Raw genomic sequence first — 27,165 nt, forward strand, 5'->3', positions numbered from 1 at the left:
GAGAGACCACTGCGGTTTTGTAAACATTGACCTGCGACGGTGCGCTGGAGGTGAGGGGGGGGCGAGGACATCCGCACGGGTGGTGAAGTGCGGGTCGTTTCGGTTGGGCGGCCGAGAGAGAACGAAAAAAACTGATGTTAACATACAGTGGATGTAAAAAGTCTACACACCCCTGTTCAAACGGGAGGTTTTATTAAAAAAAATAATAATAATCAAAAACTTCTTCCACCATTACGTGATCTATAACATGTACCGCTTAAAACAAATTATCAAGACGGAAAGTAAAAATGAACACTTGAAATAATATCATTGCAAAAGTGTGCACACCCTGTGGCCGTGTTCAGAATGAACCAATCGCTCATGTTAAATGGTAGTCAGCAAACACCAGACACTTTTCAAAGTGCTTCTGAATCAACAACAAATACCTGGGAACGCTACTAGAACATTTGAAATTTGATTTGGGGTTAACTAAAGTCACTTTGAATGGTGGCATCTGTGTGCTGACTACCATTTAATCCAGTTCTTCTCAAATTGAGAAGCGGGCCCCCAGGGCAGCAATGCCAGGAAAAGCGGTTGGGACCCCAGGGAATACTGTATGCATTTTTGTTTTTTAAACTTTTTTTTTTTAATATAAAGTGTAATTGCACATCCACTACAGTAGGTGGCAGTGGCCGTATTAGCTCCTCTGCAGACGCGTTCTGACAGCAGTTTTACAGACAAATGAAAATTCTACTATTGAGAGAGTTTGGGACAAAAATATTTTCTTCCTCCTTGGGGGGGGGGGGGGACATAGCAAAAACTAATTGATAAAGACTGATTTTAACAGATACAGCTAAGGCTTGAAATAGATTATTTCGGTATTGTAGATTATCTGAAATCTCTCCAATTTATTCTTTTTTTTAAAGGATTTTTTTCCCTTTACATGGGGGTGGGGGTCAAGGGGTTTAGTGCCCCCTGGGTGTCATCCAAAGTGGGTGTTATTTTTGCAGTTGTGCTACAGTGGTGTCAAAATACTTTTGATTCCTAAAATTGGAAACACCTTCCCGTAACTCCCAAATTGCAATTGAAATGTTTGTGAAACCTCTAAAATAAAAAACACATCTAACCAAAAATCGATTACAATAACTGACTATCATATCAGGAAATCGATTATAATTTCACTGAAATGATTTAAGCACATGCATTTATATCTTAGCATTCAGCTAATAGCATTTAGCTAATAGCATTCAGCATTCCCACGCAAATTCTGCAGAAATTCCACTTTGTCTAGTTTTAGTTCAAATAGTAGAATAAAGGCCTTAAGTGTAACTCAGTCCAACTTCTGGACTTAACTGCAAGTTCATTTCCATTTTCATGACGAGAACCAGAGCAGTTTTGTTTTTTAAGGTTTTTCCTTTTTCCACGTTCATCCATTTACACCCTGCACATTATTATGTGCATGCTGTGCTTTTTTTCCTATAAGTGTCGAATCTGCTTGTGTGAGTGTGAGAGGCAAAATAAAGACGAGGAGGAGGAGGAGAATGGAGGAGAATGGAGGAGGAGGGGAGGACATGCTGGGCTCCTGAGCCTTTCTCCTGCTGGAACACTGCACGGCGGACTGCACGCTGATACCGCACGATGCCGGGGAAACTTTTTGCGAGGGGACTTTTCTGACGCACACAACATTAAAGAACACATTGGCGACAAAACCGGCCTTTTCACTACGTTTTTTGTTGCACCGTCACATGGAGGCAGAAATGGCAATTACTCATGGAAAAAGATCATTTCACAAAAGCATCTCTTGCCAGGATTTGGAGGCAGAGGCAAGATCGTTCCCACATGCTTCCCCGCCGCTCGCCTCTCCAGAGGTGTCAAGCCGGCCTGAAAGAATGAAGTGCCTCGCCATTGTTCCGCTCAACTATTATGTGCTTAACATTACCATCACAAAGATGCCACTCGACTTCTCCTCCATCCATTCAGCTCGAGGGTCCTCCAGCACCCCCACCTCCTTGGAAATAAAACATTTTTCCGCAGATCATTGACCGAGGACGTCAACAAACAGTTGTAGACGTGCATTATAGTTGCATGTAAACACTCAACAAGGGATTCATATGATTATTGAAGGAAGACGTGATTTTTATTTTCCTCACTTTTTTGCCGTGTAACAACTCCCACATAATACTTCCGATTTACACCGTTCAAATTTCAACAAAAATTCAGGGTATATATATATATATATATATATATATATATATATATATATATATATATATATATATATATATATATATATATATCGTCTGATTTCACATTACTTATAGTATTCGGACAATTAAACATTAACTCACTCACTGCCATTGACGGCTATAGATGTCAAAAATTAATTTGAAATATTTCTATTAGTTTAATTTTTTTTTTTGCACTTTTGTTAACAAGAGTATGAAAACCTAGAAAAAAATTATTGTACATTTAGAACAAATATTAAATTTGTGATTAATCGTGAGTTAACTAGTGAAGTCATGCAATTAATTACAATTTTAAAAATATATTGCCTGACGCTATTTAAAAAAAAAAGGAAAAGATTATTAAAAATTAGGGCGATTACAAATTTTAATCGTAATTAATCGCATGACTTCACTAGTTAACTCACGATTAATCACAAATTTTATATTTGTTCTAAATGTACAATATTTTTTTCTAGGTTTTCATACTCTTGTTAACAAAAGTGGGGAAAAAAAGTGAAACTAATAGAAAAAGTTCAAATTAATTTTTGACGTCGATAGCCATCAATGGCAGTGAATGAGTTAAATATCAACTTTTCCCCATTCATTTTCAATGGGACAGACATTGAACTTCTTCTAAGTCCCACTTTCCACACCCACTTCCATACATACAACTTATCATCATTATATCACCTGTCTGATACTGCTCAGTGGTGCATTTGGTAAAGTGCATTCATTGTCCAGTAACCAGGAGGTTGTGGGTTCAAATCCCACCTTGGACTGTACTTTGCAAATATATCCATGGCCAATATGCTAAGTGATATACATGTATACCAGCTAACTGACCAACTGATTTCAAACAAGTCACATTAGTTCAGTGGTTAGCGCATTTGCCATCCACCAAGGAGTACCTGGGTTCGAACCCCGCTTGGACCACATTTGCGTACTTTTATGAAACTGAAAATGACCTTTTTTTTGTTACTGATTAATGCCAAGGGTTGTTTAATGCACAATTCTCAAACAATACACTAAAATTTCCATAATATTTATATATATTTAGTGTTTCTCCTTTCACATTTTTCAACCTATTCTCAACATTCCAACTTAACCTAAAAATGCACGCCATGCGGGCTAATATGTATATCATTCCAAAAATGTACAGTTTTCCTGCAATGACATTTTTTTGCACCAAAAAAAGTCCTATTCATTCTGACTGACACAATAAAAAAAACTGACTCACATCATTCCCGTTCAAAATTCAAAATGTCAGCTCATTCAAGTCAACCTGGGAACCATTTTCAACATTTCCACAATAATTACCAAAAATTCCACTTTTTTTTTTTTTTTACCAAGATCACATCATTCTGTATCATTCCGTTTCATTTCATATCATTCCAAATCATTCAATATTTTTCCAATATCATCCAACTATAAAATTTTTACTATCACAATATCATTAAAAAGTACGAATGTGCTCGTTAGGAATTGTGTCTTTTTTTTAATCCAGGTTAAAATTATCCACTTTTTTCTCGAGTTTTATCATTTGCTGTGTTTTTGTTTCTCAAACACGTCAAAGAATGACTTGGGCTATTACGTCAGAATTACACGGTGAGCACCGTCTGCCTCGCAGTCAAAAGGATCCCGGTTCTGATCTCAGCCTTCATATTTTCCCTGTGAATTTTCTTTTTGTACCAGTGCAAATATGAGTGAATGTTTTTTCCTCTATAAATTGACGTTTCCAATTATTAGATCAACATTACGTCACTGATGCTGCAGTGGTTGAGTCTATACTAGTAGTGTAACGTTTCACTGTGATCCCAGCATGTGATTGGCTGTCAACCAGCACCCGGGTCTACCCCGCCCCCCGGGGCCAAAATCAGCTGGGTTAGGATCAAGCTCGGCCGTGACCCTTCTGAGGACAAGTGCTACAGAAAAAAATGGATGGATGGCGCCATTACAGTGGCTCAGATCCTGACTTTCCTTGTGAAATTGTCAAACATGTACCGTAAGTTTGCCAAGACTGATACCGAGAGTGAGGTCGAGGGACACGGGGGCGTTTTGCTGATTTATGGTGACAGTTGCGTTTGACAACAGCCGGCTAAATCAAGACATAGTGGGTCATTAGGCTAACCCTCAACATTAAAGGAGGGTCTATGACACAGTGAATGGTCACGTCTGATGACGTCGAGCAAATATACAAAACAGTTTGACATTCTCTCAAGACGAGCTATTTGATTGATTGCATTGTACTTCCCAAAAGCGCCCCCGTTTAGTTTGACCCAACTTTTAGGTGAAATAGGGAGTTTATCCCAAAGTATTAAATCACCGTTAAAAACAAGTCACAGTCAAGGATGATGTATTCAAGTTTTCCTTTATGCCTTTTATAAAAGTATATCATTAAGGCAACCATACAGTGGATTTTGACATTTCTTTCTATAGGCTACACACAATCAACAAATCAGCACATAGCCCGCACCATAGAGGATTCTCAAATCGATATCAGCTATACACATGTATACAATGTACAAGAGAATACAGACGATAATAACTTCCCTTTAAAGCTGGAATTCTCAGTCTTTTATTCACACGACGAACATTTGGATGTGACTAGTTGGCATGTAATAAATTATTTCCTCTTTAACCCTTCTTTTATGTACATATTTTTTTTTTTAGATTCCAGCATTAAATACTTGTAAATCAGATGCCCAAAAAGGCAATAGTCAGTCATATAAAAATAGCTTTTAAAAAAAAAAAAAAAGAAGAAGAACAAAAACTGAAAAAGTTTGGCAGTGCACAGCATATGTGGATTTAAACACTGCTGCTGGACTCAAAAAAACAGTCTCACGTGTGAGTCGAGCATATGGTGAGTGTGAGCTACAAAAGTATCCCTCTGGTGCCATTTGCATAGAAAATAGAATCCACTAAAGTCTGTATTCAAAAGGTCCACGCAGTCCTCCCCTCCCGCTGATGATCAAAAGAAGGGCCACAGGGCCAAAATGGATGCCAGCAGCAGCAGGGTCCAAACCCGGTGGACGTCGGGGAGCGAGGCTCCGCTCTCCGTCTCGAACCTGTAGTCCGAGTCGGCGTAGTCCTCGTCGTCCTCCGCGTCATAGCCATCGTGGGAGCCGCCGCTGCTCTCCTCCGGCTCCGGCGCGTCGAAGCAGCCTTGCTTCATCCTGCTCTTGACAACCTCGCAGATGGTCCTTTCGTCGCCGTCGCACATGCAAGTGTCCAGCTGCTGGCCCTTGGGGATTTTGCGCATTTTGTCGATCACTTTGCGGCACGCGTCGGTACACACGGAGCTGCTGAAAAGATGGCCGCAGTGTTTCATGTAGTCGCTCATGGTGGAGCTGCACTGCTGGTCCCTCAGGCACTGGACCCGGGCCGCCGTGCAGCCCGAGCTGGTAGTCCGGGGCAAGCAGGGCTCGATGGCCCGCTTGGTGCGCGTGCACAAGGCGTCGTGGCCGCAGCTGCAGTCCTCCAGCGCGGGTCCGTTGCGGGTTAAGTTGAGCTGCACCAGGGACGAGATGCAATGGCTGGGGCACTTCTTCCTGTCGCCGTTCAGGACCGGCGCGCAGGCGCGCATGTAGTGATCGTACGCGTAATTGCACTCGGGCTCCGCTTGGCAGCTGAGGATGGCCTGCCAGCATACAAGTCTGCGGCCGTGGGTGGGAGAGGCGGCGGACAGCGCCGCCAGCAAAAGCACGCACGTTAGTGGGCCGAGCGAGCAGCGGAGGGTCCGAGCCAGAGCCAGAGCCAGAGCCAGAGCCGGCGCCGGCGCGCCGAAGGTTACCATGGTGGCTACCGTGTGTGGTGGACGCTAAAACTCACAGCAGAGTCATAAGGCAAACTTGAACCCCACTCCCGAGAACGTTAATCCGAAAATGTGAGCCCGTTCAACAGGCTGCCGTGGAATCCCGGCGGCGCGAACACTCCGCGTGCCCATTTATCCAAAAACACGAGACGCCCAAAGTTGTTTGCGGGACGACTTTTTAGTGGACAAATCATTCCATCTCAGCGCTCCATTGCACCCCCCCTTGCCCCACTTCCTCTCCACCACCACCGCCCGGACCTTCGGAGAACAACAAAAAAAGAACGATAAGTCCTCCCCAAAAGTCCTCCAAGTGGATCGCGTCGAGATCTTTCGAGAGTGCGTGCGCGCTCGGGAGCGCAAACAAACTTGTGCAAAGGAGGAGGAGAAAACAACAAGACTTATAGGTCGCAAAGTGGTCCAGCGCTCTCTCTCGCCTTTGGGCATTTTGTGTGCGAGTTCCCCGGCCCCTCTCCACTCGGGAGCCCGCAGCAGCTCATTGGTTGTTGCCCCCCCTCCTTGTTGTGGCTTTGACGTGTGGAGGGCGGGAGTTCGGCCCAGCGGGAGGAAGGGGGAGGAAAGGGGGCGGGGGGGGGACAACAAAACTTAAGGCTTGAGGTTACTTACTACTCTTTCAATTCAATTCATTGTCTGGACCAGCTTTTCCTTGCTTTGGTGATCCCCCGAAAAGTACATCACACTCTGTGAGACACAATTGTGCGATATTTTGCTTTTTTAATCCTGCCGACTTGAACCTTTGCGCTGTGTAATCAATAACTCTGCAACCTACATTATTGGAACCGTTGAACGGCTGCTTATAAATACTGAGACAATCATAAAACTTTTTTTTTTTTTAAGGTTATTGCAGAAGCCTGAAGGTTTTATGTTAAGACTGACTGCTATTTGACACTCCCCCAATTTGTCCGACCTTGTCCCAATTCCAGCTGAAGGTTCAGATAACGGATGGATGGAAAACAGGCCCAAAGCTTGACGATGTCACTGCCACGTTTCACTGTAGGTATGTTTTTCTTTTGGTGATGAGCAGTACTGTTAACTTTAGACCATATCTATCTATCTATCGCTAGCTTATGGCTATCAATATATGGCTAGTGTATCGCTATCAATCTTTTGCTAGCCATCTAGCTACCGTAGGGTGATCAAATGTTCTCTTTTGCCCTGTCAAGTCCACTTTTTTTTTTTTTTTACATCCTGTTCAGGTTACAAAGCAGGTTTACAAATTCATGAAAATGTCCAGTTTTTCATCATTCTACACGGAACCAATTAGCATGTGTTGAATCTGACTGACGTGTTGCGTGACAAATGGGAGGCGGAGTGCAACGTGCTGTTAGCGGAGACTGGTGGACCGCGGACTGCTCCCAAGTCGATTGCGAGATTCGATTCGAGAAAAGTCAGGTTGTGTGTATGCATGTTATTATTTTTATGCCTCTTTAAAACAACAACAACAACAAAAAACCATTAGGTCAACTTTTTACGTACTTCACTCCCTCACTTCTTGAGCATTCAAATATAGTGCTGAGCTGCATGGGCAAGCCAGAGTTTTAAGCTCACTGGTAACGTGTTGTGCTCCCAAACCAGAGACATGAATGCGGGTTCGATCCCAGCAAAAAGGAAAAAATATATATTAAAAGAAAACAAAAAGTTTATGCCCCAGTATTCAAAATAGTTTTTTTGCTTTATTTTCTTGTCTGTCTGTCTATTAGGGGTGGGAATTTTTGAATGTCTCACGATTCGATTCAATTCCGATTTTTGGGCCTGCGATTCGATTCAGAATCGATTTTCGGTTAAGAACGATTTTTGCCTCAAAATGATTTAATTGACACTGATTTTTGCTTCAACTTATAGATGTGCAAAGAATCGTAATGATCTACTCCAGTCTGACTCACTAATGCTAATTAGCGCGCTACTCGCGGCACTTTTATCACTCAACGGTTCCACACTGCAAAAAGACAACTTTTATTGGAATAACTTGATCGTGACTTTTTCCTTCTACTCTCTAATGTGGCTACAACTTAACAGTGTATTAGACTGCGTGGAACCACACTGCCCCTCAGTGGCCAAACCAGGTACAACATGAACAGCGCTCCCAATAAAGGCACACACAAAGAATGGCAAGACAGTATAAAATCGATTTGGGGACATTTAAATTAGATTCGGAATCGTACTAACTGAGAATCGATTTTTTTGGCACACCCCTACTATCTATCTATACATTTTAACAGGAATTTAAAAAAATAATTCACAAATGTAATTACATATATGGATGCATGAAAAATGTTTGCTAATATTGACAAGCTGGGATCTGCAATTCTGTTAATTGTGTATACTCAATAACAGTTAATTTGACCTGATTCCAATCTGAAAAGCATAAAAGGTCAATAAAACGCGAATACTATTTGCTTTAGAAACCGTCGTGATTTCCCAGTCTCTCTCAAAGAGACCGACATTGTCACCATCCACATGACAAACGAGTGTGCGCTGTGTATGCATGCGTGTGTGTGTGTATGGGACGCGAGTAAAACGATAGCCCACATGTTGACACACGAGCCGGAGGAGGCCGTTTAGCTGCGGAGGCTTGATGTGGATGAGGGAGTCAGGGAAGGGGAGCAGCCGGGGCACAAAGACTGTTTGTGTTTCGGATCTGTGGAATGTACCTTTAGGCCACGGCACCCGGCTTCCCGCTGCAAACAATGCACTCAATGTCAGTTACGGCTGGCTAGCGGCGACGCTGCTGGCGCCCCTCCAAGGTCCCAACTCGTTCAAAATGATGGATTCTGGCAACCCAATACCTCAGCAGTCCCTCCAGCACAAAGAACGGAACTTGGGGAAGCGTCGGAAGAAGATTTCCAAACATCAACACGGTCGCAGTTTCGAGTGCTTTTAACTCATTCACTGCCATTGACGGCTATTGACGTAAAAAATTCATTTGAAATATTTAGTAGTTTCACATTTTTTCCACTTTTGTTAACAAGAGTATGAAAACTTAGAATTTTTTATTTTACTGTACATTTAGAACAGATATACAATTTGTGATTAATCGCGAGTTAACTAGTGAAGTCATGTAATTAATTACAATTAAAAATTGTAATCGCCTGACGCCCCTAATAAAAAAAAGAAGAAAATATTATTAAAAATTAGGGGTGTCAGACGATTACAATTTGTAATTGTAATTAATCGCATGACTTTAATAGTTAACTCACGATTAATCACAATTTTTATATCTGTTCTAAATGTACAATAAAAATATCTAGGTTTTCATACTCTTGTTAACAAAAGTGGAAAAAAATGTGAAACTAATAAAAATAGTTCAAATGAATTTTTGACGTCTATAGCCGTCAATGGCAGTGAATGAGTTAAGGCCAGAGTCACAATTCAGGCCAGCCATTCATTTGTTGTTGTGTTTTAACAGTCTAAATTGTAAACAACTAAATCGTTTGACCAGTTACTTCCTCGTTGATTGGACCTCTCTTCACTACGAGTCCACGTTTGTCAATAAAATACTCACTTGCAAGACCTCTCATCCTACCTTTGCTCACCAGGCATACTACCACCCGCACACCCTGTTCCAGCAATTAATTCTGTTCCTCTTTTTGTTCCCCAAATTCCGCACAAATTTTCGTTAACAAATCAAATTCACCTCATTCACCCCAATTGCAACATTTTTAGCAACTTTTTTTTTTTTTTAGCTTGTTGCTAAGATGGTATGTAAATATGGAACTATATCGCAATGTCTAGTCCTTTTGCATTTTCCTAAGATGTCACAATTTTCACAAAACTGACGCAGCTAATCGTCATTCCATCACATAGCACAACTGTGGGAACAAGCGTGATCAGGTCTGAACCATACTGACCCTGGATAGCTTAGTGTTAACATTGCAAGGGTTCCGAAATGTTTGATTGTGCAAGTAGCGTACAAAACTTGATCGAATGCTACAACTCGGGTGAAAATAGTTTTTGGGAAGAAAAGGCTTCTATAAATGCCACAAATCTTTTATCCCAAAGTTAAAGGGGGGGGGGGGTGATGGAATCTTCCAATACTTTGGTCCTTGCCAACATCTGTATGATGAATAAACCAGATGTGCTGCACTGAGAATTGAGCCAACTCCAATTCAATGGGACTGATATCGAACCTTTTCTAAGTACAACTTTCACAACTGATCATCATTGCATTTGGAGCAGTTGGTAAAGAGCATTATCCAGTAACCAGGAGGTTGCAGGTTCGAATCCCACCTCCGACTGCACATTGCAAATATATCCATGGATGTTATGCTAAGTCTAACTTTTACATGTATACCAACTGATTATCATATCAGGAAATGGATTATACATTTCTCTAAAATGATTAAATGCATGTTAGCTTTCAGCATCAAGTGACACTTTTCAAAAAATAGATACGCCATTAGTCATGATTTTGAACAAGTCAAGTTAGGTCAGTGCTTAGAGCGTTTGCCTTCCAACACGGAGAACCTGCGTTCAAACCCCGCTTGGACCACATTTGAGTACGTTTGATGCTTCAATACCAACTGACAAAAGTTTTCTTTTTATTCATTTGTCATTTAAGTACAATTAAAAATTTGTATTTTTCACATACATATTTTTTTAATTACTTCATAAGCACATGCATTCAAATCTTAGCATTCAGCTTTTCAACATTCAAAAGCAATTTCTGCTGAGATTGTTACTAGGGGTGTTAAAAAAAATATCAATTCGGCAATATATCGCGATATTACAGCGCACAATTCTCGTATCGATTCAATATGCAGCCGAATCGATTTTTAAAGCTCAATTTTTTATGGAAATATTCAACAAAATGTCCTAACTCATTCACGGCTATAGACGTCAAAAATTCATTTGAACTATTTCTATTAGTTTCAAAATTTTCCCCACTTTTGTTAACAAGAGTATGATTTTTTTATTGTACATTTGGAACAGATATAAAATTTGTGATTAATCGTGAGTTAACTATTAAAGTCATGCGATTAATTACAATTACAAATATTAATCGTCTGACACCCCTAATTTTTAATAATCTTTTTTTTATTTTATTTTTTATAAGGGACATCAGGCGATAATGTTTTTTAAAAATTGTAATTAATCACATGACTAGTTAACTCACGATTAATCACACATTTTATATCTGTTCTAAATGTACAGTTAAATTTTTTTGTAGGTTTTCATAAATATTTCAAATGAAATTTTGACGTCTATAGCCGTCAATGGCAGTGAATGAGTTAATAAGAATTAGGGTTCACATTTTAAACATGGAAGAATGTTATATTAATGGGACATTAAGCCTTCAAATTTGATTTCAATACTCATGAAACATGAAACGGGTTGCAACCGGTTTGTTAAATACGTTGCACCAGTTATAAGCTTGAAGTAGATTTTCATACAAATCTTACAGTGTACAAGTTTGCTGATTAGTATTTTCTAAATTTGAGTAAAAAAAAAAAAATAATCGCAATAATTGACTTAGAGATTCGTTTCAGGATTAATCGAACCGAGACCTATGAATCGTGATACAGATCGAATCGCAAGCTACTCGTCTTCACACCCCTACTAGTTACTATTAGAAATCATATTTTAGAAAACATCACAAGTTATGGCTATTCGTGAAAGGGTGCGAGTAGCATATTTGGGTAACGTTTGGAGACCTTTTAAGCGTCATCATTGCTTTAAAATAAGAAAACGTTTGATCTCAAGGGCTGCCCGTGTCGTGAGGAGCTTATCGGCTATCGGACGGCGGCGTCCCGTCACCGTGCGGAAATATCCAAATACAGGAAATGACTTTGGAGGAACCATCCATTCAAATTGCTTCCTCTGAGGGATTTCAAAGCAGTGATAACGGCAAGTGAGAAGTTATTTGGAACAGAACCAATCAAGATTAAGCATTCATTTCCTTTCTCATGTCTGCCTGTTAATTTGTCTCGGCGTGTTCCGGACATTTCCGCTGAGCTGTTCAGCTTGGAACCGCGGAACGATGCATTCGAGATGAAAACGTTTCTATGTGGTAGACGACGGGGGGAGTTTGACGATCACGATTCTACCTCTCGGTTACTCCACTTGTGCATGCGACCCACCTGGCATCTGTGATTACTTCCCAAGTTGAATGCAAATCTTAAATTCAAAGTGTCCCTTTTTCGTAATCCTTACTAAATGAGGTTAGTGTTAAATGAAGTGTTCTAAGGACTGTGTGCGCGAGGGTTCTTTAATCAGTATGATTAAAGTCATCCATCACGTCAAATAGGCACCAGTCCCGCCGACCCGTATTTAATACAGTCCATTGAACATTGTTGTGCACGAAATACCTTAAGACTGTCCCAAAACAACACACGCTTTGGGTGCTTCCTAAGCGCACACTTGCAGCGAACCGTAAGTGAGAAACCACAAAGCCACTCCTATCATCTGGAGTCCAAATGAAAAAATGGGAAGACACTTAAAAGCATTTCCGCTCCAAGTTCTCAGAACGAGAGCCGTCAAAGTGGGAACGTCAATGCTTGATCAGGAAAAGGGATTGAACCAAATTCCAAAAGTCTCGCAAAGAGGAATCAGTGCAATATTTTCCTTACTTTTCCGCATCCGGTCGTATCTACAAAGATGTCCGTTTGTGGTATTGGTTGGGATCATGCGCTGTAATTTACTTTCTCGGCAAACCTCAATCTTACAGTGGAAGTTAACTTCTATTCTGATAACAGGAATCTGGTGTGTCTTCCCAAAAGAGTGTTGGACATTTTTTCTTCTGTAAAAAAAAAAAGGAATCAAAGAAATCTGTAAAAAAATAAAAGAAAAAATGTAAAAGTTCAAAGTTCAATTGTGTGACAAGCTCTCCAATGTCACAGTTCAATTGTCTCTTTTTGGAATGATGGCCAAAAAGTATTCATATTCCGATCAGGGTTTTATGCTGCCGATTTTGATACCGATTATCCATGAGCGTCATCGGCCGACACCGATTCCGATCAAATGGATTATCTGCACGTTCTTCAATTTTAGAGCTGCTCACTAACAAATTAGTTTCTAATAATAATCTGTCAATTATGTTTTCGATTAATTGATGAACAGCTTAAGGCATTGATCAACATATGCCGATCACGTACACACGATCACAATGGCGGCGGATTTTAATTGAGGTGTAAAGGTTATAGGCCACGATAATGGTGGCAAAAGTTTTGAAATAATTTATCTTGGTATTATTTTTTTCTAGGGATTCTCAAGTCGTTACTTTTTTTTTTTCAGGCGATACCATTACAAGTACTCAACTTGAGTACTCACCGAGACTAAATAGCGATAACACTAGCACGTATAATTCCCCAAAATACGTTTCAAGGAGGTTTTATATGTCCCAATATAGCATTTTCTTTTTGCATGAAATTAATTGATCGTAAAGCGTTCACAACAGGGCAGCTGATACTGGTATCGAGTACCAAAAACCTTCTGTACTTGCCCATCCCCTTTTTTTTTTTTTCATATCACAACAACCTGAAGTTTGGGTGTGTGTAAATCTTTAATATCCACTGTATGTTGACAACCAACATACCACAATCATAAATAAAAAATGGCGTGCCTACTTGCTACGTACAGCATTTTACTCTGACACCCAAAACCAATTGATCTGTGACCCATTTTTGGAAACGCCGCTGCAAATAATCATTGCAACGGCTTCTGCCCACAATCCAACAATTGTGTGCTCTTGGTACTGAAATTGTGCATTCATTTTCTTGGAAACGCCTGATCGGCTTTCCATCAGTTGAATGTGCTGGTAAGCGTCCAAGCAATCGTCCAACAAAACGTCACCGCTTCTCCACTCGAGACTGAAACGTTTTGGCTCGTGAATTTCTTTCCACTGTGTGTGTGTGTGTGTGTGCCAGGTGTACCGAGGAATAGGGGGAGTGCTTTTTGAAACCAGGTGAGTTACACACAGAAAGACCTCTACAGTCTGCTTTTGGGCATGCGACTACATCAACAAGCTGTTTGTCATGTTTCGGTTCTGTGGGGGTTGGGTTTTTGTTTGTTATGGTTTTTTTTGTTGTAGCGTTCGTGTATTTAGTCTGTTGTGTTTGTCCAGTCGGTGTGGGTGCATTGTCTTCGTTATGCGTGGAAGTTCGTGTCTCGTCATCGTCACAGCCGAGCCTTCGTCTTCGTCACAGCCACGTCATCTTCGTCACAGCCAAGCTCTCGTCATCGTCACAGCCAAGCCCTCGTCTTCGTCACAGCCACGTCGTCTTCGTCACAGCCAAGCCCTCGTCATCGTCACAGCCAAGCCCTCGTCTTCGTCACAGCCAAGCCCTCGTCTTCGTCACAGCCAAGCCCTCGTCTTCGTCACAGCCAAGCCGTCGTCTTCGTCACAGCCAAGCCGTCGTCTTCGTCACAGCCAAGCCGTCGTCTTCGTCACAGCCAAGCCCTCGTCTTCATCACAGCCAAGCCCTCGTCTTCGTCACAGCCAAGCCCTCGTCTTCGTCACAGCCACGTCATCTTCGTCACAGCCAAGCCCTCGTCTTCGTCACAGCCAAGCCTTCATCTTCGTCACAGCCAAGCCCTCGTCTTCATCACAGCCAAGCCCTCGTCTTCGTCACAGCCAAGCCGTCGTCTTCGTCACAGCCAAGCCGTCGTCTTCGTCACAGCCAAGCCGTCGTCTTCGTCACAGCCAAGCCTTCGTCTTCGTCACAGCCAAGCCTTCGTCTTCGTCACAGCCACGTCATCTTCGTCACACCCATGCAGTCTTCATCACAGCCAAGCCGTAGCCCCAGCCAAGTCATAGCCGCTACATACCAAGTCAAGTCAAGGCAAATCAGGTCCTGTCACGTTCCAGTCATGGCGACCAGTCCAGCCAAGTCCCGTCCAGTCATGGTTGTCTGCTCACCTTTTTCCCTATGTTTCATTAAAGTTCCTCATATTGCACTTGATTCCCGTTTCACTGCCTTATTTTCCTGCATATGGCTCCGCCATCCCTCAACCACTCACGTCCCGCATGACACTGTTGTGACCATTAGCCTCTGTCACCGTGACCTCTTACTGAACACATGACCTCTGACATGCCGAGTATAAAATGGTGAGAATGCTTGAAAAGCTTCAATCAGACAAGACAAATCTTGGAATGGAGTCAAAAATCTCCGGGCTTTGTCTTTCCATGATGCAACGCAGCCTTGATGCATTCACTTGAAAGGAATTCAACACAATAAATCCCACAGGATGCTCTCGTCCTCGTCCTCGTCCTCAAAGCTCCAAAAGTACCAGTTTACAAGATCAGGCACACAAGTCCAAAACAAATGGGGCCGAACGACTCCCAGTAGATCTCCCCCCGGCCAACCTTTGGCATGGCACTCGGCTATAGAGACGTCAAGTAGTGCGGGCGGGAATGTGAAACCCAAGCATGTTCCCCCATTTGGCACAGTTATGAGGCCACTTCATAGGAGTGTAAACTGTGTATTTAAAAAGCCGTCATTGTGGGACTAACGCTGGCCCTCAAGTAGGTTGTTAGAATAACTCAATGACACAATGCTTTCTTTTCTAAATAAACAGATGTGGGCAGGCTGTTCAAACTGTCAGCTTTTTTTTTTTTTTCTGCTTCCCCTCCTCCATCCCATCTGTAAGTGCACTCGCGCGCGCACACACTCGCTTCCACATGTCTAAGAAAGGCAAAAAGGGCTGCTCTTCCTGCAGCTGTTCAGGACAGACAGACAGACAGGCCTTTATTCCAGCCTCCTCGCCAGTGCATCAATACTGGTCGGATACTCGGGCCGATTAATGATGATTTTATTATTATTATTTTTTTAAAGTCTTAATCTTCCAAGGCCCATTTACAAACAACACACATCAACTGCTCATGGCCTCTGTTGTTTAAAAGAGCTGCCTTAAGGAGGAAATGAACTCACCAAAATTTTGCTGGCACTGGATTATTAAGATTAAATGTCAAAAGATGATCGTTCTGTTTCACAATGGCTACTCCATATCTCTAAAAACAGTTGGGTCCAAAGTAACCCAATTAGGGATCAAAAAATGGAGTGATCCACTTTATCTTGGTTGTTTTATACAAAATGACCAAATTATTTGACCCAAGTAAAAGATCTGACCAATATTTATAAGTTGTTTTTTTCTTACACTAATAGGACAATTTCTTGACTCAAAGTTGGGCCTAATTGACCCGAGTAGCGGATCGGTCCATTTTTAACCCAACTGTTTTTAGAGTGTAATAAAGTGGATCCCTGCTATTTGCGGGGGATAGAGACCATGCCAGCCTGCAAATGCTGAAAAAATAAATAATGCATATAAATGCATTGATGTATTTTTTTTATTTATGATGCCAGCCTAAAATGGGATTCATATAGTCATTCTTCACAGAGGATAAAGAATACAGTACAGTGTTCTCTCATTTGTCACTAGTGTTACGAAATCTGTAAAGTCGTCAGCAATTGTTTTTCACATTTATTATACAGTTGTGCTTAAAAGTTTACATACTTCTAGGGTATGAAAACTACCCTCATCTATGATAAATTGCTGATTTAAGTGACGTGAGTTAATTGAAAAACGTGCAGTGCCATCATTTTCTGATTTATTAAACTTTGGAACTTCATTTAAAGTTGAGAAAAAAAGGAAACAATTAACTAAGTTACAAATAAAGATTTGTGCACATAGAAATTAGAGACTAGTTTTTAGACAATGAAATTGAATAGCCTACTGAATATAAAAAGTATTTTGTTAACTTAGTTTTTCCTGAAATATTTTACAAAATGTAATAATCATTTTTTTAAGGCTTTTTGCATGAATGCTGCTTTTAAAATGTATTTTAAAATCCTACGTACCCTCTGGAGTGCCTTCATGTACCCCCATTTGAGAACCACTGACTTAAAACACTTGTATCCTAAATAATCTTGCCTTATTGAAATGAATGAAAATGTCAAAAATCTGTTACCACCCCCAAACAAAATGTGTTTAAAAGAAAAGAAAAATATAGCAGTCTAAAATATTGTATTTTCTAAAAACACACAGTAATTACATATTTAAATTAGAGGGGACTGAGTGCCCCCCTTGATTAGCCACAGAAAAAAAAAGATTGTTGTTTACTGACCCAAATAATTCTTTAAAAAAAATGCTGATAAACATTCAATATGTTTTCCATGAGAATTGGTAGAAAAGTACTGGAAAAAAATGGGAACAAAATATAGAAAAATACTAATACAAATCAGCGACCATGCGAATTCGAGTGTGCCAAACTGTGAATAGTCGTCGACTGTAGTTGTAATATCAGCATTTACCACTAGATGGCAGATGTGTCTTAGTTGCATGTAGACTAAGTCTTATACTACCCACAATGAGTAGACCTAATTTTCTTTTGCGGATTTGGAATGATATGCATGCAGGACAAACATAGTACCTCAATAATATTAGAGTGAGGTGATATTTGTGGAAAAAAAATGCACAAAATATTTGCACTTAATGTTGGTTTACTGTTCAGCAGTTGTATGACGTACTTGAATTAAAAAAAAACAAAAAAAAACAATATGTGATTATTTTGATGTTTGGTTCAAACCCTTTGTTGTTGAACTTTTATTCATGCATTGACAAATCATTCTGAAAAATAAAATATATTAAAAGCCCATACTTTGTACATATTTTGTCCATATAGGAAATAGCCTTTTTTGTTGTACATTGTTGTATCATAACCAACTCAAAAAGTTCAAGAACCACTGTTCTATTGTTTCAGAACCTGAACAAAACATGAGCATTTGTTAAGATAAGATACAGAACGCAAGACCGGGGAGAATGCCTTTTAAAGTCAACCGCTAGTTGCCAATGTCCCCGGCAGACATTTGCGGGGGCCCATTCGCTTCCCGGCAGTGCTGATAAGGCGGCCTGGCGACTAAATAAAAAGCACATGTCTAACATAACAGAGATGCATCATTCCTCCATGAACTCTTGACTCCGGGTGGATTACTGTGACCAATCCACATGTTACACACTCGAAGCACAAATCACTTGGCGAGGAAAGGTCATACACGGTAATCAGTAATCACAAACAGATATGTGCCAAGGCCGTGCCCGACATGACAACAGTCCGAATTTCCCCATTTTTTTTACCTCCTCTTTTTTGCCAGCACATCAGCAAAATTCAACCCTGATGTTTTACCACAACAACTTGTTTTCGGCTGATAACAGCCCGGCAATAACTCTGCTGGGCCCCCAGATGACTTTGGACGGATTCATGGCATTCGACACCCGAGGTCAAACGCAGGTAATCCATCAGGACGGCGGGCTAATTCAGCAATGTCAGGTAGGAGCGAAAGACGTCACTTCAAGTCACGGGGTCACGACTCCTTGGCGGAAATTTATAGCTTCTTCCCAGCGGGCAGCCGCATCGCTAAAGGTTGGGGCCGAGCACACTTCGTACTGGGTTAGAGCACAGATAAACAAAAAGAGAAGATAATATTCCTCCCTGTGTAAAGATAAATAAAGGTTTGATTATGAGTGAGCGATTCTTCTGTAAACTCCCGGGAGGAAAAGTTTTCACTGCGTGTTAAATGACGCGATGCTCAAATCGCAGGAACAACTGACAAAGATAAACAAGCCGACTCCCTGGCTGCGACTCGCTCGGCCTGTTCCACTCCTAACATGGCAGCGGGAGCAAAAAAGACGCCACACTGACTGTCGGCTGGTTGCTCAGCGCAACAGCTTGCGGGGACTTTGAACAAGCGACAGTTTGAATCCGGACAGAAGCTTGTAAATCCTTACGGTGGACTCGCTTATAATTCCTCAAGATGCAGGTTCGTTTTTGGAATGGGTCCAGCAGAATTCATGGCAAACACGGTCTAATGCTTGAATTGGGGGGTCGTGGGGGGAGCGGGGGCTGTGGACCGGTGGGGTGCCTGGCGGGCCTGCATTGCCCCGTCCTGCTGCGTTGGGGGCGCGGGCCGTGTTGGGGTGGGGGGGGGGCGCTCCTGCTCCTGGGTTTGCTCTGCGGCCGGTTGCAATTTGCGGGGCCCGGGGGTTGTCCCTTGGCGCTGCCGTGGCCTGGGGGGGGGGGGCCTGAGGTGTTCCGCTTGCTCTGTCCTGGCAGGGGTCGACGGCTCCCCTCTTTGGTGGAGATTTTCATGCATGCCAGATCCACCACACCAGCATCTATCGAAACTCAGACACAATCTGCTTCTTCCTCTGGTCGTTGAATCGGTGGAGGCTGGTGTCTGTGGATCTCACTCTGCTTCGTCTGTCCTTCCTTCCTTCCTTTCCTCAGTCTTTCCTTTGGTCTCTTGAGGTCTCCCTGATTTGTTGGAATTTAGATGTTTCTGGGGTTGGTGAAGGACTCTGGTTGGTGGCCCGGTGGGTGGTGTCTGGTCCGTGCTGGATTTCACTTTCCTTTCTTTTCTTTGGTCCTTCCTCGGGTCTCCTGACGGCCTCACGACTCTGGCTGGATTCTGAAGTGTTTGGTTTTAGGTGAACTAATGAATACACACTCACATGCATGCACATACACAAAAATAAAAAATAAAAATAAAAAGAGAGCTATGATGATGACATGTCAAATCGGTAAAATTACCGAATGAACAATACTAAGCTCTCCAGGAGAAAAGAAAAATGAAGATGACATCACAGTTGCTTAGGGATCAGGCAATGACCAATCACAGCTCACCTGTTTTCTGAAGCTGAGCTGTGATTGGTTGTTACCTGATACCTGAGCAACACTGATGTCATCTTCAGTAGACAGCAGGTGGCAAAATGGTTGCCCCCTGAGATGGATTAAAAACGGCTGGATTTTGCTGCTTAACTCATATTCCACTAACGCAATATTAACCGCAATACCATATTTAGACTAGTGGGACTGCAAATAATATATTATTGTCAACCAAAAAAATATTCTTCCTCTTGGTCGCCCGCCATTCATTTCAATGAGGAAGTTCGACCCCTGGTCGCCCACCATTCATTCCAATGGGGGAATTTGACCCTTAAAAAAAAATAAAAAATAAAAAAAACTGACAAATATGAATCGATTTTTTTTTAAACAGTTTCTGTATCCAGTCGGCATGAAAATAGTGCCCTTTAAAGACACTTTAGTTTCATAGTGATTTGGCTCCCAATTATGAAGCGGCAAAAGTCTTCTGATGGACTTGTGAGATGCTTGAGCTGTTTCATGCTACTTATTTTGGGGTAAAAGAGCCAATGAGCTGGATAATGACGTTAATGTTACCTAGCGTGAGCAACCAAGTGTGTAGCAAAACCAGATCAGAACCAGAGTAAAAATAAAGGCAATTAATGAGTCAACACCTTTGTTGAACAATCCCACAAGCACAACAGTGAGATGATGCAACAGTTCTTTTAAATGAAGCCAACAAATTCTCAAATGTTCTATTAAGATACAAAGAAGTAAATCAAACTCTGAATAAAAACTACTTTAAGACTGAGATGGCCCGAAGGAATTTGTTTAGTCTTTTTCCAAAAGTCGTAAACTGCCCACACTTGCTCACTGTAACCGGAGATGAGAAAAATGCACTTGCATAAGTCCTTTGAAATGAACGCATTTCAAGTATAAAGTGTTGGTTGATTCATAGTTTGGGCCAGTGGTTGCATCGATGTTACAATTATGAGAGGGTCCTTGGAATAAATGTCTCCACTGTAAGGAATCCTTGGACTCAAAAAGTTTGAGAGTCCCAGTTCTGAACATTCAAATACTAAATAAATGAAAGAAAAAAAAACTTTTAGAAATATTGAAACTAATACATCGTGAACAGACCTGCACTTTACACTGCAGCTTATCGAGTAGACTAAAAACTCCTAAGTCACTTGAATCTCAAGGTGCCACTGTACTCTAACTCCCAAATGACTGTTGGTGAGTCCGACATCCAACAAGTTGATGACTTCATTCCGTGCCGTCCTCTCCTTCCTTCTGATCGCTCACCCTCTGGCCGTCCTCTCAGCTGATCGGAATGCAGGTGCGGATGTGCACTGGCTTGCTTTAAGATACTTTTTTTTTTTTTAATGATGCTTTGAGGGCCTGCTAACTCGTTCACCTTCACAAACGTGACCTGAAGGCTTTTGGCAGTACTCAACTGAATTCCAGTGCTAATCCACCGATACGGATCAACATCTAGTACAGTGGAAAGTCAAGCGCCTCCGGGACAATTCGGAAAGATGGTTCTACAGTAGAAGAAAAAAAGTTTAGTGACCATCAAAATATTTTGCTTCTTCTTGCGCTTTTGTGAGGACACAATATTAACTCATTTGCTCCCCAAAACGTATAAAAACGTTCTATTTAAAATATTGCTAAGGTCCCAAAAACGTATTTATAAGGTTTTTTTTGTAATTATGTTTTTAATGCTAGAGCATACAGACTTTGATGCAGCCTCTGAACTGAACAGAATGCTTAAAGCAATGTTAGTTATTACAAAAATGGCCAGCAGGTGACAGCAGAGTATAAGAGATCAGCCATGTTGCAAACAAGCTAATTTACCCACAGTTCTAAACAGATTTGTGAGTAATGATGAAACTTAGCTATATTTTAATGCTAATTGCTGCAAAACGGAAACAGATAGAAATATACTTTTTTTCCTGATGAAAGAAGAGACTAATCTTTATTTTGGTAGGTTCCATGTTTTTATAGCAATAGAACACAATAATCTGTGATTCTTGCAAAATCAGTCAAAAATCCAGTAAAACAGTCGGGCGCGAAGGGGGTTGCTTCAGTGAAAATGGCTGGGAATGAATGAGTTAATCTGCAATAAATATATACAAAAAAAATTCCTCCATCATTGGATTGTTCATTTTCCACAGTTGATTGAGGAGGTGTGGTCAAATTCTCCACCCAAAAATAAGCAATAATCTGGTTTCAGTCCAATGGCAGTGCTTAAGCCTCGAATCCATTACACACCGTATCAATCACCATGGACGAGAAATGTAGCGGACATCTGGCATAATGGCAGTCATTTCCTGGACTCGAGCTGTCTATGTATGGAGCCTGGCAGTCTGGGCCCACATGGACAAACTCCCATCCATCCAGCACAAGGCAGACCTCTGATCCATCTACGAGCCAACAATCTAGCCCTTCTTCTTTCCAGACATACTTTCATACTGACAATCCGTCCACAGTGAATGAAGATAAAGGAGCAGACCATCAGTCAGCATGGGGCCATCAGAAATATGGAGATGGCTGGATAATACCAACTTAAAGACCTTTCTCCTCCCCCGATGATTCCCTCCATCAAGCTCCTCCAGACAGAATACTCAGGAGGAGCCCTAATGATACGCTTTTAGCTTCAAACTTAGATGCCGGGGATTACGAAAGAGGCCTTCTGCGTCTCTGGTGACTGCAGCCGCAAAATGGAGAGGACTGCCAGACAAGGAGTTGCGAGAGTAGCCGTTAAAATAAGCGGGCAGTTTCCTCTCATTAGAAGCCTGTGGCGACGTTCGGTTCTAAAATGGCCGGCTCTCACCAAGCGGAGCCGATAAAATTAGGAAAGGATAGCGAAGGCGACAGCTGCTGCCCTCGGCTTCGCGTAATAAAGTCAGGAGCGGTGTCGCGTGCGAACCTGGCTTTTGTCAACATGGTTGTTTCAAAGGCAATGACGCTAATCGCAATTACGCAATGCGTTTGTCTGGTGCTAGTTTACCATTACAGCAGCTAGTAAAGGTAACCTCATAAATGTCAGAAAGGTGATATTTACGGGACTTTTTCATGTACTGAAATTTGAATGGAGCTTTCGATAAATCAGCGGAGGCGAAATAGGGATGGAATATATAACCTAAAGTTGATATCACCGTATAAATGTAATCCCTTTACAATAACAGGATACAGTATGTCACGATATAAACCTACGTGCAAAAATTGCACAGGAAGTACAGTGGAACCTCGATTTAAGGGACTGATTCTGGGTTGGGCTCGTCTGTTTGAGTCGATTGTCTTTTACATTGAAGTACTTTATTTTTGGTAGCCTTAACTCATTCACTGCCATTGACGGCTATAGACGTCAAAAATTCATTTGAACTATTTCTATTAGTTTGACATTTTTTCCACTTTTGTTAACAAGAGTATAAAAACTTAGAATTAATTATTGTACATTTAGAACAGATATAAAATTTGTGATTGATCGGGATTTAACTATAATTAATTACAATTAAAAATTGTAATCGTCTGACACCCCTAATTTTTAATAATCTTTTTTTTCCAATAGTTAACTCACAATTAATCACAAATTTTAGATCTGTTCTAAATGTACAATAAAAAAAATATAGGTTTTCATACTCTTGTTAACAAAAGTTAATAGAATAGAAATAGTTCAAATTAATTTTTGACGTCTATTGCCGTCAATGGCAGTGAATGAGTTAATACACCCAAGTTAGCTTAGCGCCTAGCATTAACCCAATAGTTCCCGGGCAGGAATTAGGGAGAATGGATGACTGTTTGATGTGGACGCACGTACGGCCAGATGTGCTTGAAGCCATTTTCACACTGAGGCAGATACGATGACATCAGCAACTAGCATTATCGGGATTGGTCGGAAGGTGTCCACATTTTTAGGTCTAACTTATGCCATCTACTGCATATACCCCAATTCAAAATATCACAGGCAGACTTGAATGTTTTTACCAGACGTTGTCATATTGAAAAGTTTGGAATCCTCTTGAAGTGCAGTTGATCACATTAAGCTTCATCACTTTACTTGTCTGTCAGCGTTGTCTCCTTCCAAAGAGAGGTGATGAAAACCTTGAGCTATTATCTAATTGGCCTCTTTTGTCTGGAGGTGTTATAATGAGCCACTTTGAAAATTCTTTCAAACCAGACATGGTTCAGACTTTGTTTCGTCTGAAAACTAAAGATTTGTGCATTTCAAGTGGTTATAAATTAATTAAAAAAATATATATATATATTTCTTATCACTATTCTTGTTTGTGTTTTTCACACCTACACAAGTAGTGACACATCACTTTCATGGAGAGCCATATTTAGATGGCTTGTTTTGTGGTAGTACTTGAATTGCATCCATTCATAATTTCAGTTCTATTATCTCGCAAGAAAACATGACACTAGAAATCAAAATGATTCAGGTCTTAAAAATAGAGCTCCAGTTCCCAGCACCGGGAAAAGGTCAGCGTGATTAGGTTTTAAATGTCTGATATCAATCACACCAACACAATTAGCTCTTATCATAAAAGCATTTTCAAAGGGTTGGCTAAGCTTCTTCACAGAAGAGAGACACCCGGGCTTTGCTTTGAACTTAAGATAACAAATCTCAGTATAGTCTGTGTTAGGGAAATGGTTTTGTGTGTGTGTTTGATGTAAAAATGCAAATGTGAACACACAGACACACGCAAAGTTGAAGAAGCGTTTTCAGACTTTAGAATCAGCATACAGAAGGACCTTAAAGGTCAAATTTCCCTATCCTATACATTAATAAATCCATTTTCTGTATCACTCTATCCGCTAGGATCAGGGGAGTGGGAATGGGGGGGCTATCCAAGCTGAAACCGGGTATTGATTATGAAGGAAATTACTGATAAAATTAAAAATAAATGAATGACTAAATCAATAAATGAATACAGGTGAAAATAAAAACGGATATAAAAAATAATTAAAAAATTACATACAAAAAAATAAATATAAATGGAAACAAAAACACCAATATACAGTATATATATATATATATATATATATATAAATTAAAGTAAAAATAAATACAAATATATACGATTTGTTGTCGAGCAACTCAAGTCGCAAGTTGTAGTGACAGTGGACAAGATAGTGGTCCATTGCTGGAGCTCTCCATGCAAGCTGGCGAGACGTCCTTGTTCGCTGACCCGCTCAACTCAACCATTGAAAGGCAGTTTGCAACGGCAGAGCCCAACCCAAGACACGTTAGGCCCGCCCCCTCATTTGAATAACATTTTGACCTGACAGAGCGTCTGCAGCATGAAATAAATACATGTGAGAGCAGAGAGTTTTTAATTCAACGATTGATATTTAATTCTATTCATATATTGGTTTCGACATTTATTTGTATTTTTTGAATCTCGTTTTTTTTTTTGTACTTTTATTTATATATATTTCTGAATTATATGTTTTAGATTTTATTTTTCACTTTTATTTATTATTTATTTAAATTCATTTATTTATTTGATTTAGGCAGTTTTCGGTCATCCATAGGAACAATGAAGATTTAGAAAAGATTTTAAATTAACGATTTTAAGGCATCAAGACCGCCAAAGTTTTCCAAAAACATTCTTCACAAGTTTACCATCACACTTCCCTCGCATTTGCTTCCAGCCGGCCCTGATATACACATCATTCTGTTCCTCCACCGCTTCCCCCTCCCTTACCTGACAGGAGCAGCTGCACCTCATGACAGATAGGCCATGTCATCTCCAAAAATTCCACCAGCGTTGCCCTCCTCTACAATTTTTTCCTGTCAGCACTCAGAGTGATGTTCTAATTTTACCAAGGCTGACAGGCCTGTGCGCACACACACCCTCACACACTTATACATATGCATCATCTCTTAGTGTAAACAAACAAAAACAGATGAAGTCATAAAAATGGAACGTTCACACCTGTTAGCATTAAAATGATCCCCTGGATGGACGCAGAGAAAAAAACATGGCGGTTTATCTTAAAGCTTAAAGCCCACTGCATGACCACGCACAATCCTACATGAGGTCTCATTAAAGGCCATCGAATAAGCCGCATAGCATTCTGGGTAGTCGAGTGGGGATTTGGTGGAAGGAAACCCGAGCCGTCTTACCGTTCTGGGCAAAATGCCGCAACAGCAGTAGCGGCCTCTTTCCCCGTATCGATGACAAAAGCGGGGAGACGACAAGCAACGATGCGTAAAACATGAGCCTGAGAACATTTGCACAAGTCGGTCAATTATAACTTGGACATGGAATGATGCGTTGTGCTAAACGAGAGCTTGCTAAACCACACTGACACTAAAGTACGGTGCTATTACTCGCCACTACGAATGCAGCTATTTCAAACAAATGTGGATAAAATATGCATGTTGCAAGGGTTAGTTTTGAGTAGTAGAAAAAAAAATAGATTAGGTGGTCAAAAATTTTGATTTTGAGATTTCTCCAAAAATACACTCCTCGGGGTCTCGATTTTAATTTCCCAGCAAAGTCAAAATTGTATTTGACGTGTATAAAAACAAGTGATTAGTAGACAATATGTACCATTAGCTAGCTAGCCGCCTCGTAGCAAGCGCGTCTTCGGAAACCCGCAAATTCCTCCCTTTGAGCATAATTTCATAAATGACGCAATCCGACGTCAGCCAGATGTGACCGACGCCCACCGCCTGTGGAGTCGGCCTGACCTTTGGCACAAATACACACGCAGCAGACATCGATGACAAGTACCTTTTTGCGCCTGCGTGATTAGTAATACCCCTCCATACCACTGGTGGCAGTAGTCACTATTCCTCATTGTTAGGAAAAAGGCAACCGGAAAGCTCTTTATAGGGGCGATAAATAAAAAAATGGATACCGCTATCTTTTTCACTCACGATGTACTTCCACACGAAGCACAACCTCAGGTTCAGTATTACGTGATATAGAAGTAGATAACTGGTATTTCCAGTTGCGTCTCCATGCCTTGTCACTCGATTGACATACCCTATAACCCGTTAAAGCCGGGAAAGCGGATATGTCATTTTGTTTTGACCAATTCTTGGTCTCTTAGCCGATTAAATGCATCAGAATATGCACGAGAGGGTGACGTGAGCCTCGTAGCATGTTAAGAAATATGTTTGCAGCCAATGAAAATGTGGAAACGGCTTTGTAACCGAATGGGCGACGAATAATTACCATTCGATCCAACGAGGTTATTACGACTGCGCTCCAGTGTTGAAGGTAAATATATATGGAGTTATATACCTGCAGTTGCGACATTTGTTTGTTGATTTATTTATTTATTTATATTTAAGGCATATAATAATAAACTTAGGTTTGTGTGAACGCCACAGGTGTAAATTCTAAAATCTGAGATATCAATTATTGTTAATTTGGTGAATTTCCAGGAAAACGTCAGGTTTTCGGGGGTGACTCAAAAAGTCACCCATAGGTTTTAGAGGCATGTTTTGCCAGGCGCTTTAGGCCTTAATGGGTTAATTCGCTAGCTAACAGCCAATCAGAGTGATCAAATGTTACGACGGTTCAACGCCGATT

The 27,165-nt window shown here is 41.0% G+C and overlaps 1 protein-coding gene and 1 long non-coding RNA gene across 3 annotated transcripts in view; both read right to left on the reverse strand.

The window, feature by feature from the left end:
* The window catches only part of LOC147173411 (uncharacterized), a 117,305-nt gene that overhangs the window by 61,337 nt on the left and 28,803 nt on the right, over positions 1–27,165 (reverse strand). The gene's annotated exons all lie outside the window — the stretch shown is intronic.
* Positions 4,554–6,500, reverse strand: gas1a (growth arrest-specific 1a). The gene has a single exon (XM_086076333.1). It carries the CDS (start codon positions 5,995–5,997, stop codon positions 5,173–5,175), a length of 825 nt encoding a protein of 274 aa, XP_085932459.1. The 5' UTR covers positions 5,998–6,500; the 3' UTR covers positions 4,554–5,172.

The sequence above is a fragment of the Leptonotus elevatus genome, chromosome 5 (genome assembly GCF_054856555.1).
Source record: "Leptonotus elevatus isolate MCC_2025b chromosome 5, RoL_Lele_1.0, whole genome shotgun sequence".
In the NCBI taxonomy this organism is placed as follows: Eukaryota; Metazoa; Chordata; class Actinopteri; order Syngnathiformes; family Syngnathidae; genus Leptonotus; species Leptonotus elevatus.

Coding starts and splice junctions, on each gene's coding strand:
- gas1a (XM_086076333.1), bottom strand. CDS start 5,997: ATGGTAACCTTCGGCGCGCCGGCGCCGGCTCTGGCTCTGGCTCTGGCT.